The 15,610-nt window shown below is 40.9% G+C and overlaps 1 protein-coding gene across 1 annotated transcript; it reads right to left on the bottom strand.

Annotated features, from left to right (window-relative positions):
* Positions 1-10,671: 10,671 nt before the first annotated feature.
* On the bottom strand, positions 10,672-14,921 carry LOC127536073 (BOLA class I histocompatibility antigen, alpha chain BL3-6-like). The gene is made up of 6 exons (XM_051955486.1): positions 14,877-14,921; positions 12,192-12,468; positions 11,984-12,097; positions 11,843-11,860; positions 11,726-11,768; positions 10,672-11,518 (listed from the first exon to the last, which is right to left on the bottom strand). The coding sequence occupies exons 1-6, from the start codon at positions 14,919-14,921 to the stop codon at positions 11,488-11,490; spliced, it is 528 nt and encodes a 175-aa protein (XP_051811446.1). The 3' UTR covers positions 10,672-11,487.
* Positions 14,922-15,610: the final 689 nt, after the last annotated feature.

Below are 15,610 nucleotides of genomic sequence, written 5' to 3' on the forward strand. Positions count from 1 at the left end.
TTCAGATATGAGACTGATCAACTGTATTTCGACAAGAATCTCCTTGAGATTAAATTAAATTAAATTATTAATTTCCCTGAATACGCAGGATGGTGCCCCTCCTATTTAACGAGTGCAAATAAAATCGCTTTAGTAGTTATCCCTACAAACATATATTAAAAAAATATCTTACCTCCAGTATGGTTGAAGAGTTTCATCCAGTTGTCGATGGCGATTCTGAAGGAGTGCTGGGCGTTATGGCATTCATTAAGGTACCACTCCAGTTGTTGTGGGTTGTCGTTTAAGATCTGTTTTAGCCAGTCCACTTTGGGTTCAGCCGTCTTGGTGTTGCTGTCATAGTAACCCACATGAACTCCATCAACCGATGCAGAAACCACAAACTCTGGGAAATTTGGGACTCCAGAAGTTCCAGTGGAGAATAATATCAAGGAGTGTTCCACTGGAGGAAAAGAAGACTTTCAGCTTTTGAATTTTACTGTATTTTTATTTTTGTATTTTAAAACCTATTAAATCACAATGTACCAGAAAAAAAATGTGACTATTCTAAAGACCCATTCCAATACTATTCTTCTTACCTAATACTAGTGGTGGGACACGATTAAAAAAACTTATCAAATTCATTGCAGGCTTTGTAAGTAATTAATTATGATTAATCGCATTTCAGAAATGCGTGATTAAATGCGTTTTAATGCATTATTTTTCTGAAATTAATTAATCAAAATTTACACGTAAATGTTCCAGCCCTACTTTGTACTATGCTCATACTAAACTTAAGCCAAATTTAATTGCTATGTTATCATTTATTTGCAGTCTAATCTGCATTACAATTATCTGTCTTGTGTTTTACTATATTTGTGTATTTCACTTTATATTTTCCATTTCATGTGAATCACTATATTGCTTGACTAGACTTGTCATGAACACAGCCTGAGGCTGTGGTCAGGGGAGGTGCTCTCTCCTCCTTCGGCTCTGTTTTCTCCCTCTTTCGCTCTCTTTCTCTTACTCTCAGGTGCGCGTGGTGCAGAAGGCTGCAGCAAGTGTTTGGAGTTAGTGATTGGGGGATTTTGTGCTGGTAGAAGTCGTTCAATCAAGCTGCTCCGCTCTGCTTTATAATCAGACGCCACTTTGTCTTGGATGTGGGACTGTGAACAATGAACGGTTAGTGCTCTGCTCAGTTCTAGTCATCACCTCTGTTTTAATGCCTTCAGTAATCCTGTTTTCTTTGTTTAGTTATGACTTCTGCCCGTTTCTGTTCCCGGATTCTTCACTTGGGGATCTGCCACCCTTCCCTCCTGAAAACCACTGGGAGAGATCATTGGCTGGTGGCCAAAGCCTCGCCGCCAGCCTGAGACGCCATCACCACCAAGGTGACAACAGCCTGTAGAGAGCCAGGTTTCCCCTGAAGCCTAAGGCTACGTTCAGACTGCAAGGCTTAATGCTTAATTCCGATTTTTTTTTTTTGTGAAATCCGATTTTTTATTTTTTTGCGAGTTCGTTCACATTTCCAATTAAATGCGACTTGTATGCGACCTCCTGTGTGAACCTCACACGACCCAAAAGTGTCCCGCATGCGCAGAAGAGGACACAACAACGACACACGCAGAGAGCGTGTTCAGTGTTTACGGAAGTAAACATGGACGCTAACAGTAGAATATGTCTGGCCATTTTAAAGTTGTTGTCCAGCCGGACCCAGCATATTTATAACTTAATCATTTTAAGGAGAGGGTCAAGAAGGAAGAGAGCCAGGATTTTGGCCCTGGCGTTTTGTGGGGCAGTGGCAGCAACGTCTGTCCAGGGAACTGTGTGGATGCGGAGTCGTGGTGGGATAGTGATGTGAGAGGCTTCACAGATGTGGACTTCATTCAGAATTTTCGAATGACAAGGGCGACCTTTACGTACATATGTGAGCGCCTCTTTTTAACACTCTCACGGCAAGACACACGTCTTTGGCAGCCCATATCGGTGAGCAAATGTGTTGGCGTTGGGCTGTATTGGCTGGCAACAGGTGCTTGTTACTGACTATAGTTTTGCTTGAACGCAGAATAGTGACGTTTGTCGTGTACCAATGACGTGTAGGACGGATAAATGTGACCTGGCCGTTCAGACTGAAGTCGCATGGCAAAAGATCAGATACCTATCAGAATTAGGACCACATATCCAAGTTTGCACCGCCTGTCCTCGGTACCCTCTGTGCTTGGACCCTAGGCCTGGGTCGCATTTGAAAAAATCAGATCTGTGTCGTTCAGACTGTCATGAAAAGATCCGATACAGGTCGCATAGGGGCAAAAAAATCGGATTCGGGTCACTTTAGGCTGCAGTGTGAACGTAGCCTTAGAGACAAGAGACGTAACTCCCATTTGAGGGTGAATTTGTTTACTACGAAGTCTTATATCACTGTCCACAAAAACTCAGATGCTTTAAGCAATCACAGACAAACAGAGAGGAAAGTTTCAGGCTGGCTGCTGTTGCTTCAGGAAAATGAGCCTATTCACACAGTACAGACGATAGAAACAGCCAAATGTGATTTTAAACCGTTGCTCCATGAACCTTATTCACAGACCTGCACTGTCTGATTTTTGTTTGCTAAGCAGAAATCTTGCATCGTTGACATTTTCAGAGTGATAATGAAGTCGTGCATGCTTTTGAGTATCTGGAGGCCCAAGATGTGACCTTCCTCTGCAAAGGGATAGTTCTGCTTTAATATCAGTGAGCCAAGTGTATTTAAGGTAAAGGAGACTATGTTGTGAAATAATATCAGAACAACCTTTCTTCTGTGTGTTTCTGGTGAGGCAGAGAACTTTTTGAAGTATCGTGATTGTAGACTTTGACCTTTTTGCTCTGCCTATCACCAAACTGTAACCTGCACATGACACACCTGATTTCCACGGCTCACACAGGATAATATTCTCCCTCTTCACTATTGCACACCTAATGCATATAACATATACTACACACACATACTACACCAGCTAGAAAAACTACAAACTGTTTTGTACTATACTCATTCTATACTGAGGCCAAATTTAATTGCTATGCTATGTTATCATTTATTTGTAATCCATTCTGCATTACTATTATCTATTTTATATCTCACTATATTATCATTATTATTGGAATATTTCACTTTACTTTTTCCATTTCACGTGATTAATTATATTGTGTGACTGGACCAAATGATCTTAAGAGTTTCTGTTTTAAAATTACAAGATGTTTTAGCAATATAACAGTAAATCTGAGTATTTTACTTCTCTATTTGTGTGTGCTTATTTCTGTACTTATGCTGCTGCAACACGGGAATTTTCTTTCTGGTGATCAGTTAAGGCTTATTTTATATGATAATACTGAAAGCTTCTTTATTGGGAGACATTACTGTCTTCTTTAGTAAAAGGCTGACAGCAGAAGTCTAACAGATCCTTATCTCCACCACATTTTATCTTGTCCATTACTCTCAGCCATGACAGCTGCAGCATGTCGTCTTTAACGCACCGATTTAACCACAATATTTAAAAAAAACATCGATAATAATCATAAGTCAGGACTGCACAGATACATATTAGGCTGAATCTGTGCTATTAAGACGTTTGTAAGACTTTAAAAAGAGAAGTGAAACTAAAAGAATCAGGTGCTGTGCAGATAATAATAACAGAACAAACAACAGCACCAGGAAGAAGTAACAGTTAACAGTTACTCTGAGATCTTACCTGAACATGTGACGTGACAGAAGGAAAGTAAAGCCAATAATTTTTTCATCTTCTTTTTGGAAGTCCTGGAGCTGAAGAGCTTCAGTCGGATAATCAGAAATAGTTAGAGAAAGTGGAGTGTATCCTTCCCTGAAGGTACAGTATTTACGCAGAGCCTCCTTTTAGGAATGTAACCAGACCGCTCTGGTTTAATCACACAGGCAGGGCCGTGAAGAGACCTTTGGAGGGGCAGGTGCTCAAAGTTAAAATGGGGGCCATGGAGCACCAATTTCAAACACCATACAAAAACATACCTTACAATAGAAATGGCTGACTTGTAGCAACCTTTCTTCATGAAGCTTACATGGAAGCAGTGGTGCAATAGTTTAGTCTCTGGACTATTCATCAGAATGTTGGTGGTTCAAACCCCAGTATGGCCAGAATCTGGTCCTTTAGCAATGCTGACAAATTGTCATTATTAGTATTTTGAAGTTGAATTTAGATCACCATCAGACACTGGACTGTTTAACTGTGGCTACTGTATAGCCACGAACTTGCTCCATTCAGCAGGAGCGAGACAAAACTGACTGCAGCAGCAGAGTTTACTATCTGGCGGAGAGTGGAGGGAGAGACCGGTCTTTATTGCTGGTGGTGTGATCAGTGGAATGACGAACAGCTGCTCGGGTGCTGGGGAGAGAGCTGATTGCCAAGCGGAGGCAGCCATGAAGCTGGGCTCCGCTTGTCAGCTGCCAGAGAGAGAGAGAGGAGGAGAGAGAGAGGGAAAGAGAGCTAGGGAAGGGAAAGAGGGAGAGAGATAGGGAAAAGGGAGTGGGATGTCAGGATGGGGCAGAGGAGGTGGAGGGGGAGGCCCTGACAGAAACTTTGTAGGAATGATCTTTGGCATGTCAAACTAACAGCTGGTGAGGGTTTCTTTGAGCCAAAATTTTAATATTTTCATAATTTTGCACCAAATGGAAAATATCAATGAATTTCTTGCAAGTTGGAAATTAAACCAAGATGCCACTTCTAGATGTCCATATGTGTTCAAAGGTTTCTGGCAAAAAGAGAGAATGCAGCAAATACTGGTGCACAAGCCTCAGTTTTGTGCTTAAGATCTCTTTGATTCAGGCACTGTTCAAAAATTGCAAACAAGTGGATTTTTAAAAGAATAGGAATAATATATCTCTCAAACATGGGATCTATTTGATGTTGTGGTGAGAATATGATCTGGATGACACTACCAATGCCTAGAAAGCTTTTATATGTTAGTAGAAATGGGACCTATGGCCAATCAAAGTTGACACAAGTAAAAAAAATAAATAAATAAAAATATTTATTGAAGCAGGTTTTACAAACTCTGAGTTTAATCCTCAACTCTGAGTTGATCTACTCTGAGACAGGAAACTCTGAGTTTTTGGTTTCACAATGTCTGATTTGAGTTGGTTTAATCAACTCGGAGTAGTTTCACTCGGAGTTAAGCGCGTGCACCGCAACTCTGAAAAGACAGCATCAATCGAACCCCGATTCGACGAGTCACCATGGAAACGGGGAAGTGAAAGGCTGCGTTTTTGAAATGGAAGTTTTTAACGCGCTCATATGGCGAGTTTGAACACGTTTTTAGAAAGAAGTACAACACCGCTGCAGCTGCAAAAGAGAGGGAGACGGCGTGGAGAACACTGCCGCCCAGATCAATGCATAAGTTTAGATGTAGTCCTTTGTAATAGTAATAATATTACAGGGAATAACTGTCTGAATGGTAGAATATTAAGTTATTTCATTTAGGTGAAATCCCGCGATGAAATATAAAAACATTGTTCAAACAGGTCAGACCTCGGCATTATCTCATGGAGGTACTTCATGTTGATCATGTTTTACATTGTAAAGTACCCTAAATATTAAGTGGCTGTTTGACTGTGCAGTTGTTTTATTCACACATAGCCTAAATGTCTGCATCCATATCATGTAAATGGTTGTATTTATATCGCGCTTTTATCCAAAGTGCTTTACAAGATACATCACATTCACCCATTCATACACTCACATTCACACACTGACGGCGGAAGCTGCCATGCAAGGCGCTAACCACGACCCATCAGGAGCAATTAGGGGTTCGGTGTCTTGCTCAGGGACACCTCGACATGAGCTTGACGGGCCGAGGATCGAACCGGCAACCTTCTAGTTACAAGACGGCCACTCTACTGAGCCATGCCGCCCCATCATGTCCTGTTAAATAATTAAGCCTATTTAAACTAACACAGACTTCTGCTCAGCCAACAGAAAGAAAGGAGATGCCCATAGAACAGGTGGTGGCCCTGCACCACCATTCCTAATGGAGGCAGAGGAGCTGGCCCTAAGCCAGAATTTGGGAAGGCCAGTGGCTCAGGGAATCCCTGGAGGGAGCTCATCCTCTGAGACCACCCCCCGAGACACAAGTGCTTTCATAAAATGTAATATGCCTTTGTGTGCGTGCGTGCGTGCGTGCGTGCGTGCGTGCGTGCGTGCGTGTGCGTGTGTCTGTGTATTTTTTAAAGCATATTCATACAAAGATTTATTTCTCTTTTGTAACTTGTATTTCATTTGGCCCAACAGATTCTGATGGTACTATCTGTCTGGTGGAGCCCCTTCACACTAACAACAGACCTTGTAACTGTAAGCAACACTCCAAAGATTTATCCAAATGGTAGTTTAAATGTACTGAAACATGTCACTGATCTAGGATGAAGAGGATGAAACTGTGTCTGCTGCCTTTACAGAGGGGGCTCCAGACAGGCATATGGAGGTATGTTACTGATAGTTCTCTTCTCATTTACATTTCTTAACATTCTGGTGGAATATAGACTGTGACATTTAGCCTGCACAGAAGTAAATGCACCCTGCGGCAGACTGGTGACCTGTCCAGGGTGTCCCCTGCCTTCGCCCGAGTCAGCTGGGATAGGCTCCAGCCCCTCCGCGACACTAGTAAGGATAAAGCGGTGTATAGAGAATGGATGGATGGATGGATGGATGGATGAAGTAAATGGACTTTCTCATCCTTTTTAGCAGAGCATGGCTGGACAGCAGCAGGATGGTCCCTCAATTTCCATTGCACAGACTGACACAGTGAGATGGATGTTCAACACCAGAGGTTTATTCCATGGAATAAGTGGAATCAGCATTATAAGTACGCATGCGTGGTGCTGGGTCAATAAGTTCCGGGTCAGAGTTCAAAGCTCCCCACTGTGTCAGCAAGGCCTGATTAAGCGTTGCTGTCATAGTGGAACAACTGACTATACATTGCTTAGGGTCAGTTTAGGTAACATGTCAGGTTTGCACTGTTCAGTGCGTGGCTGTACCAACGGTACACGTGGGCTAAACAAGTGGATGGAGGAATATTGCCTTATTCATGAGTGCAATAAGGGAACCTCACGCTGTACATGCAACCCGCCATCCAGACTTATCCCATTTCCAACTGAAAGAAAAGATCAGAACGTCATGCTGAATGGATTAAATTGGTAAGTTTGACGTAAGAGCATATATTTTTCTAACTAGTAATGCTGTTTGTTACCAGTATGTAAACTGATTCTATGCTTGTAATAGTAATAAGTCTGTGTGTTCAGGACCCATATAGAGCTAAAATGTAGTAGCCTGTATGTCAAATACCATCACTTTGATTTTACTATTTGAAACTCACTGAATTTAAAGTTATTTTTTGTTTGTTTGTTTGTTTTATTTAACTTATACATTTTTTAAAACTGGCATCTGGTTTAAAACAAACATTTTATCATCTGTAACAGATGTAACTTGTCATGCATACACACAGCCTAATTTTTATTGGGTTTATACCTTTTCACTATTTTTTATCATTTTAAGTTTTATATCCAAAAATTGTATTTATTCCAGAGTGAACAGGAAGAACGTAAAAACTGGACACCAGTCAAGAACAACCGAGTCTGCTCTGTGCATTTTGTTGATGGTGCACCTTCCACCTCCTTTCCAAACCCTACATTGAATCTAGGTAAAGTGGCAGAGCCTTTTGCAATGTAGTGTTAACTGGGAATTTGTAAGGGTAGCCTTGATGTAATGTATTGTACTTTTTATTGGGGGTGGGGGTTTGAATATCTGCCTGTTTAGTCATTAAAACAGGGTTTGCATTTCAATCTTACTGACATGCCTAAGGTTGCATTTTTCTTCATAAATTGTTTACATCTGCATATTATTGCATATTTATAACTTGGACACATTTACTATTAAAGGCCTAATTCTTTCAATGACTTAACACGACTCATAAGTGGAACTATGCTTTCATAAAAGAGAAGTAATAATCACCCAGATTACATAATTTGGAGGGAGAGAGCAGCTGGCTTGGCTGTAGTCGACTGCTCACCTGGAACCCGACAAGCCTTTGACACTCGCCGGGGCACAGGGGGAAGTGGACGGGGGTCCGGACCAGATTTAGATCTGCATGTATCCAATTTGGTTGTTTGGGCCAGTAAAAACTTCCATTCTGGTGTTGTTCCTCACAGGGAAAATAGAGTTCAGTAATGTTCCCTCAGTCAGCATTATTTTTAAGATCACAGTTCTGTAATCCTCAAACACTGCAGAAAAAGCAGTACTTTCGTCCATAATTCCAATAGAACAGTTATTCCTTTGCAGATCATGTTGAATCCCCCATCCGAGTTGCGTGATAAAATCCCTTTGCTCAGGGCATTTCTACTCTGGTTTGCATCGAGCGACTACCACCCAACGACTCCCAACTTGCGTCTCGATCAGGTGTAATTTAAAGTGAACTGAACCTTTTGCATATGCAATGACTGCACCCTTAATTAACATAGCAATGATCTCATACTAAATTAATTTGAGCAATAACTTCATCTCTACCCTCTCCCAACTCGCACACTTGTACCATGCACCGACCGCATGGACACCTCCACTTTTAAGGAACTGAAACTATCTGCCCCTCGATCTGTCCTGTCTGCAGCTCAGAGCAGGCTCCTGATCAGGAAATGGAGAAACAGATGTCAGCCTCCAAATGTTGCTGGCATTCCATTGTGCAATCTTTTGGACAATGTGAACAGACTTATAAATATCCCTAATCTAGTTTGAGTTTAATCTTTACTGTGAACACTTGACCCTAGTTCACCTTAGCTCTTGACTTTTTATCTCATTACCAGGTTAAAACCCTTTAGTTTAACAGTTATCAGAACTCTTTCTAAAACATCTTAGTTTCATTGTAATCAACTCTCTTAAAATCATTCCCATTTCATAAAGCATAAGTTCCTCATTTCAGTCAAATCTATCAAACACATCAGTTTCCTATGGTAACCAAAAACATCATTTGTCACAGTGAGTTGCTGTTCCGACTTTGTTACTGCTTAAAACAAAGATTCTCAAGACAATCTTTCAAAAATAATCAAACCATCACTTTTTACAGTGAGACACTCTTCTGATTTTTACACTGTTTCAAAATCAAGGAACGTAACAAATAGACATTTGGTGAGTTCAAACACATCCATTAGGTTATGGCATAATCTGATCATAGATCACAGGTTATAATATCACAATGTTTCCTTATTTAGCTGTTGTTCTGTCAGAGTCTCCCTCTTGTGGCTGATTCTGGGATCTCATTTCTCCATGCTTCACAACACATATCAGGTGCTTTAAAAAATGTCCACGTGTTATGTACAATTTTGGTTCATTTTAACTTTCTAGTGATGTTTTCTACACATTGCACTTTCCCCGTTGCTGTTGTAACACTGCAGATTTCCCCACTGTGCAATTAATGAAATCTTCTGTTTTCCTAATATTTAGTGTGTCTATTTTAGTTTATTTTTGCATTTTATTCAAAACACAAATTAGCTGTGATCAATATTTAAAAATCAGCTCTCTGCATCCATGAATTAAAAATTTTTGGTAGAAAAACCATAGCTTGAAAATTGGTACACTGGTCTGATTTTGACCCAAAAGCTGAATGTGGGAAATTAGATGAAAGTTATCAAATCAAAGTCTTTATTAGGTGAGCCAAAGGTAATGAACAGGTGATCTGTCTGCATAGAAACAAATCCAACTAAGGAAGCAGAAAAAAGAAAAAAGAAAAGAATAAACAGCATCCAAACACTTAATATGCAGGTAAATATTTTGAAAAACAATAGATAAAAGTCATACAAAAGGAGTTACCCAAACCAGAAAACGCAAGGAAACTACTGTTTTTTTTAAAACATAGATGAGCCTCTACCTCACCCATCCATCATCGTTTCACCACTTAATCCTCATCAAGGTCATGGGGGGCTGGAGTCTATCCCAGCTACTTAGGGTGAAGGCAGGGGACACCTGGTCAGGTCACCAGTCTATCACAGGGCTACAGAGACAAACAATCACATCTGAATTCACACCTATGGGTAATTTAGAATTATGAATTAACCTCAGCATGTTCTTGGACTGTGGGAGGAAACTGGAGAACCCAGAGAAAATCCACGCATACAAACTCTAAGCAGAAAGATCCCAGGCTCAGGCTGGGACACGAAGCAGGGATATTCTAGCTGTGAGGGGACAGTGCTAACCGTCAAGACACTGTGCAGCTTTATGCCATACGGGGAATCTATATTTAAAGGATCTGTGGAAGAACCTGTGGACTGGAGTTAATGATTCAATATCCGGTGTTTGATATTTGAGGCAGAGCACAGCAGATAACTGAGCAGGAGACATAAAGGAGAAAGAAAAAAGAGAGAAAAATACCACAAATACAACAGCAGCCGCTATGACACCAATATGTATTTGGACAGTGATGGCAAGCAAGTAGACATCGTTTATAATCTGTAAACCGTATGTAAGGCAGTAATTAAAACACACCACTAGGTGGAGGTGTAGCACTGTATGTTGTTGTTGTGCTGATCCAAGCAATACAAGCTGTCCTTTCCAAGACACCGTTGTTTACAAGTGTTCTGCAGAGGGCGCCATATTTCACTACATGTTATTTTTTTCCCCACTGTTGTTGAAGGTTGTCTGTGCATGAACAACAGGCAACAATTCAAACCATCACAACTACGAGCCCTGCTGTCTGATCCTCTTCTCTCTGCATGACAACCTGCACCTAAATACACCAAGAAACACAACACAGAGCTACACAGGGTTTGTGGAGAGACGTCCCACATACAGCAGACACATAGGACCTTTGGCTAACACATCTTTCATGGATATTTATCCTTGAGCAGAAGAAGCAGTCTATTACAGAAATGCAGAATGTGTTCAAACTGTGACAGTAATCATATAAAGTTGCTCTTCTATCTGTGGCTATAGTGTTCCTCTGTGTAGAATTATGACCATAAAGTGACAGCTATATGTTGTTTCTGTTCCATAGTTACATTGTGAGTAAAACTATGAGTTATTAACATTTAGAGTGAGTTGTTGAGATCAGATGTTTGAACAAGAAAAGTTGTTTGTAGATTAACTGTTTCAATTTACTAATAATCAACACCTTATCAATAATATAGATTTGCGGCTCTGTTCTTATTTCTGTTCTCATGTTTCAGTCTCTGTTGACTGTGATTCTGTAGAGGCTCCATCATCTGATGCAGGTTCCTTGTTCTTCTTGCTGGTTCTTGTTCAAGACATCTGTTTATTGAAGATCGTTCTTTACTCTTTGTTCTGCTGGAGAACTTAGAACCAATCAGATACGTCTTATAGTTCTCCATGATGGATAAGACACTAAACATTTAAAGTGTCCACATGTTTTGTTTCCAATTTGGGTTAGTTGTAGAGGCTTAATAATTGCAAACAGAATCAAATACGCTGTAAGATAAAGGTTTTGAGGGAATCCCAATTTCACTGGAGTTTACTCTTCTCCTCCAGCCTTGTCTGAGAGTCTGTCAGGACAGATTAAGAAATGAACAAGTTAAATTACTGGTCAGATGCATAGAATTCATTATACATGACTAATTATCAGATACTAACAATTAAAAGGTGTAATAGGCTGGTGTTTACAGAAGAGCAAATATTATCTCAGTATTCTGTTGAGTGTTTTTAGGTTCGTTAATATCTGCAATGCATAGATGGAACAAGGACGTACTCACTGTGATCGGTTAGGATCTGAATTACTGTCTGTAGAATCTGAGGCTAAAAAAAAAAGAGTTTAAAACCCAACAGATCAGACTGATTACAGATCGACAGTAAATATCAGAAAATCTTACTGTTAGCAGCTCTGAACCCTAAAACAAAGATGAGAGATGACTGAAGTTAAAATGATGGATCAATAATTTGCCATAAAGAAGTTTCACAGATTTCTGCTTTGAATGTGAAGGTCGGACAGCTGCTCTTGTGTTACTGTGTACCGTTAGTCTTCTTTGTCCACATGAAGAGTCCAGTGATGCAGAGCAGCAGCAGCAGCAACAGTAGACCTACAACTACTCCAATGACAGCACCAGCAGGAAACCCTGATGGAGGAACTGGAACCAAAACACAAACCTCAGAGTGCATCTGGACTTCAGAACAGGGATAAATATGTTTCATTTCCAGACTCCACTGTTCTGACTGACTTACCCCAGTTAGTCCTGATCACTGATTTGTCCAGTTTGGTGATGATGTCGTCTTTGACATCAGACAGCTGAAACACACAGTCGTACTTCATCCAGTCTTCAGGAGTGATTGATGAGATGTTCAGGTCAACACTCATCTGGAAGGTTCCATCATGGTTGGGGAGGATCTCTCCTTTGTCCACGTCCTCATGAAGCTCCTCTCCATCTTTCCTCCAGAACAAGTCGGCTCTGTTGGGGTAGAAACCTGTAGTGTGGCAGGTGACCGGAGAGGAGGGAGTCTTCTGGAGGAGAGACACTGAGGGAAGATCTGGAGAGAGAAACTGATGAGTCTTAAATGAACGTGACAGATCTAAAGACTCTACTCGGAAGTGAGATTAGTGGATTAGCTGGTATGCTGAGCCTAAAGTCAGAGTTTTCAGTGTCAAAAGTTGGTTCTGTTTAAACCTGATAGATCTCCATGGTAACAGATGCTGTGGAGCTAACCAGGTCCAGAACAGGTTCTGTTCAGAGTTCAGATTTCAATCAGCTGTAAGAAGCATCTCCCTTTAACCAAAGCATTAATAATAAGCGATTATTTATGAGTGATACAGATTCTCAGCTGAAGGAAATATTTCATCTGTAAACCTGTTGATCTGTACTTTACTAAAACCACTGAATGAAGGCATTACAGTATCACACTGTATGCATCATGTTGCCATGGGAACCCAACATGTATTTAGTTGGTGATGCAGAAATTATATAAATATGTTTTTATGTTTAGTTCTGCTACTATGGCAGCTGATGAAACACAGATTAGAAATGTAATGAATTTATTAGTATTTACTACAGAGAATGTTTAATTAGAAACATTAATTTCATTTTGATTTGGCCTCAAATTACAGTGATATCCTGCATTATGTAACAGTGTCAGACCTGAATATACTTCAATACAGGTCATATTTACATATATGGAGTCTGAAGTTCTGCGATAATGTTCAGTAAATCAGCTGCATTGATTGGTGAAATTAATATACAAACACATTTAAAAGTTGTTTGTTTGTTTTTTTTTACCAGTTTTTTACCACTGCTTTGCTTCATTTGGAGTAGCAGTGCTTTATAAGGTCACATATTTTTATATTCCTCATTTTTCTCCATTACAATAACCTGCTGACTGAAGCAGCTACATATGATTGCATCATTTTGTACAGAAGAAGAGTCAAATAACATGTTTAACATCTCCTTTTATGTGAATGCATGAAGTGGACAGCAGAAAGTCTGAGTTAACAAAGAAAGTTGATAACTACCTTCGTGTTACCTGTTAACTCTGACTGAGGTTTTGTTGAGCCAACTAACACAAAGAAAGCCCAGCTATGTCAAACTAGCTTCATAGTATACCTCTCTGGATGTGTTGTGTTTCTGTTACAGCCCCTGGTGAGCGTAAATTCATGAATGGTGGTGCTGATGGTTTGTGCTGACTTTCTGGGCTGAGGAGCTCCACAGCCCACCTGTCTCCAATCATCGATGATTGACCTGGAGCTTCAGACCTGCTCTGAAGCTCGTTCCTCTTCCTGCCTAATGCCGTGCCTGACTGGACCACCACCCAGCTCCCTCCACCTTCATCCAATCCAGCTGCAATAATCACTACACCTAGGGTTTTAATCTCACCTCAGTGCTGCCTGTGGCTTGTGCTCTTTGTAAAGTATGTAGCTTCTCGTAGGTTGGTTACCTAGGTTCGGAGTTATCTGTGTCTTTTGTTTTCTGTAGGTATTGAGAAATGACTACTTGTAGCTAATATGTGCTTTAAAGCAGTGGTTCTCAACCCTGTTCCTCAGGACCCACTGTCCTGCATGTTTTAGATGCTTCCCTGCTCCAACACACCTGATTCAAATGATCAGTAGTGATGTTACGCTCGAGCCAGTTTGCTCGACACAGTGCCGAGCTTTTGAAGCCAAAGTGTTCCGAGACGGTGTTTCGATCCCTGCTTCAGCACGCCCACAATCGACTATCGAGAATGAGGCCTCATTACGTCACATCGCGTGTCGTGGTGCTTCGAGCGAACTTTGAAGGGGTTGGACATTTCAATCTGTCCAGGTCTTAAAAGGCATAGGGGTTTGATTCACTCCTCAAATTGTGGGTTTTTGGGAGGAGGAGATCACGCTAGTGCATTTGCTATTTGTCATTTTGAGAGAAGTTAGGGAGAGTATACATTTAGTTAGAATTTAGTTTAGATATATCTAGTTGCATTTCATACATTAAATAACACACAGATACATACGCATAGATTCACACATACACAACACACATTCATTCATAGAAACACACTACACATATATGCACACAAACATACATATATAACGTTTTAAAACATTTATTACAAGTTCAAAGCAGTGTGAGACAAGCAGTCCTGAGGCTTTTTCATTTTTTCCACTTAGGTGCAGTTCAGACACAGGACCAGCAGATGTCACTCTTCTGGTTGTGTCAAATGCTTCGAAGCAATGTGTCATTCTTGAAGCAGATGTGTCAAAGTGGTTCATTGCTTCATGAAGCTTTGATTTCACCATCACTAATGATCAGCTTGTCATGATGACGAGCTGATCATTGAATCAGGTGTGTTGGAGCAGGAGGATCAGGCTTTGGTGGTCAGATCCCGTCTCGGCGCACAGCTGGGAGAAGAGCGAGATTTCAGGGGTCTTGATTTGATGTAATTCACCATCTGCACAGCCTGATCCAGCACCTCAGTCAGCTCCGAGGGCATGGTTTTGGCAACTAATGCCTCTTGATGCAAAATGCAGTGATTTGTCACAAAATGTGGGTTTTCTGCTTTTACCTTGGCAATGAATCCTTTCACTCTCCCCGTCATGCATGCTGCACCATCTGTGCAAAGACTGACGCAGATTGTTCTGAATATTTTTCTCCCGTAGTATGGCTTTCTATTTCTTTACAGAAGAAAAAGTTTCTTGATAGAGTCATCATCAACATATCTGATGTTTGCCAGGAGTTGGGCAGCCCCACTAATGTCAGTAGACTCGTCTATTTGGAGAGAAAATCTGCGCTCGCCTGTAGTTTCTCTGTTAAATGTTGCTCAATGTCTTCTGACATGTCGTCTATTCGTCTTTTGATTGTATTATCGGAGGACGGCACTTTGGAAGCTCATTTGCGGCATCTGGACCCAGCATGACACCTGCAATTTTTTTGGCAAGCGAGGAGAATGAGGGTCTCCGCTATTGTGTGAGGTTTCTTTTGTTTTGCGATAAGCCAGCCAGGACGTAACTAGCCTCCATTGCCTTTTCAGACACTTTCACACAATCCAACAAACGATGTTGCTGCCTCTGGTTTAGATCCCGTGCTCTTTTAAAGTAGGCTAAGTTTCTCCAGTATGGGAGGGATGTTTGGTTTCCAAATGCCTCTTCAGCTGCTCGGAACCATGTTAGCATTAGCTAACTT

The sequence above is a fragment of the Acanthochromis polyacanthus genome, chromosome 11 (genome assembly GCF_021347895.1).
Source record: "Acanthochromis polyacanthus isolate Apoly-LR-REF ecotype Palm Island chromosome 11, KAUST_Apoly_ChrSc, whole genome shotgun sequence".
Taxonomy (NCBI): Eukaryota; Metazoa; Chordata; class Actinopteri; family Pomacentridae; genus Acanthochromis; species Acanthochromis polyacanthus.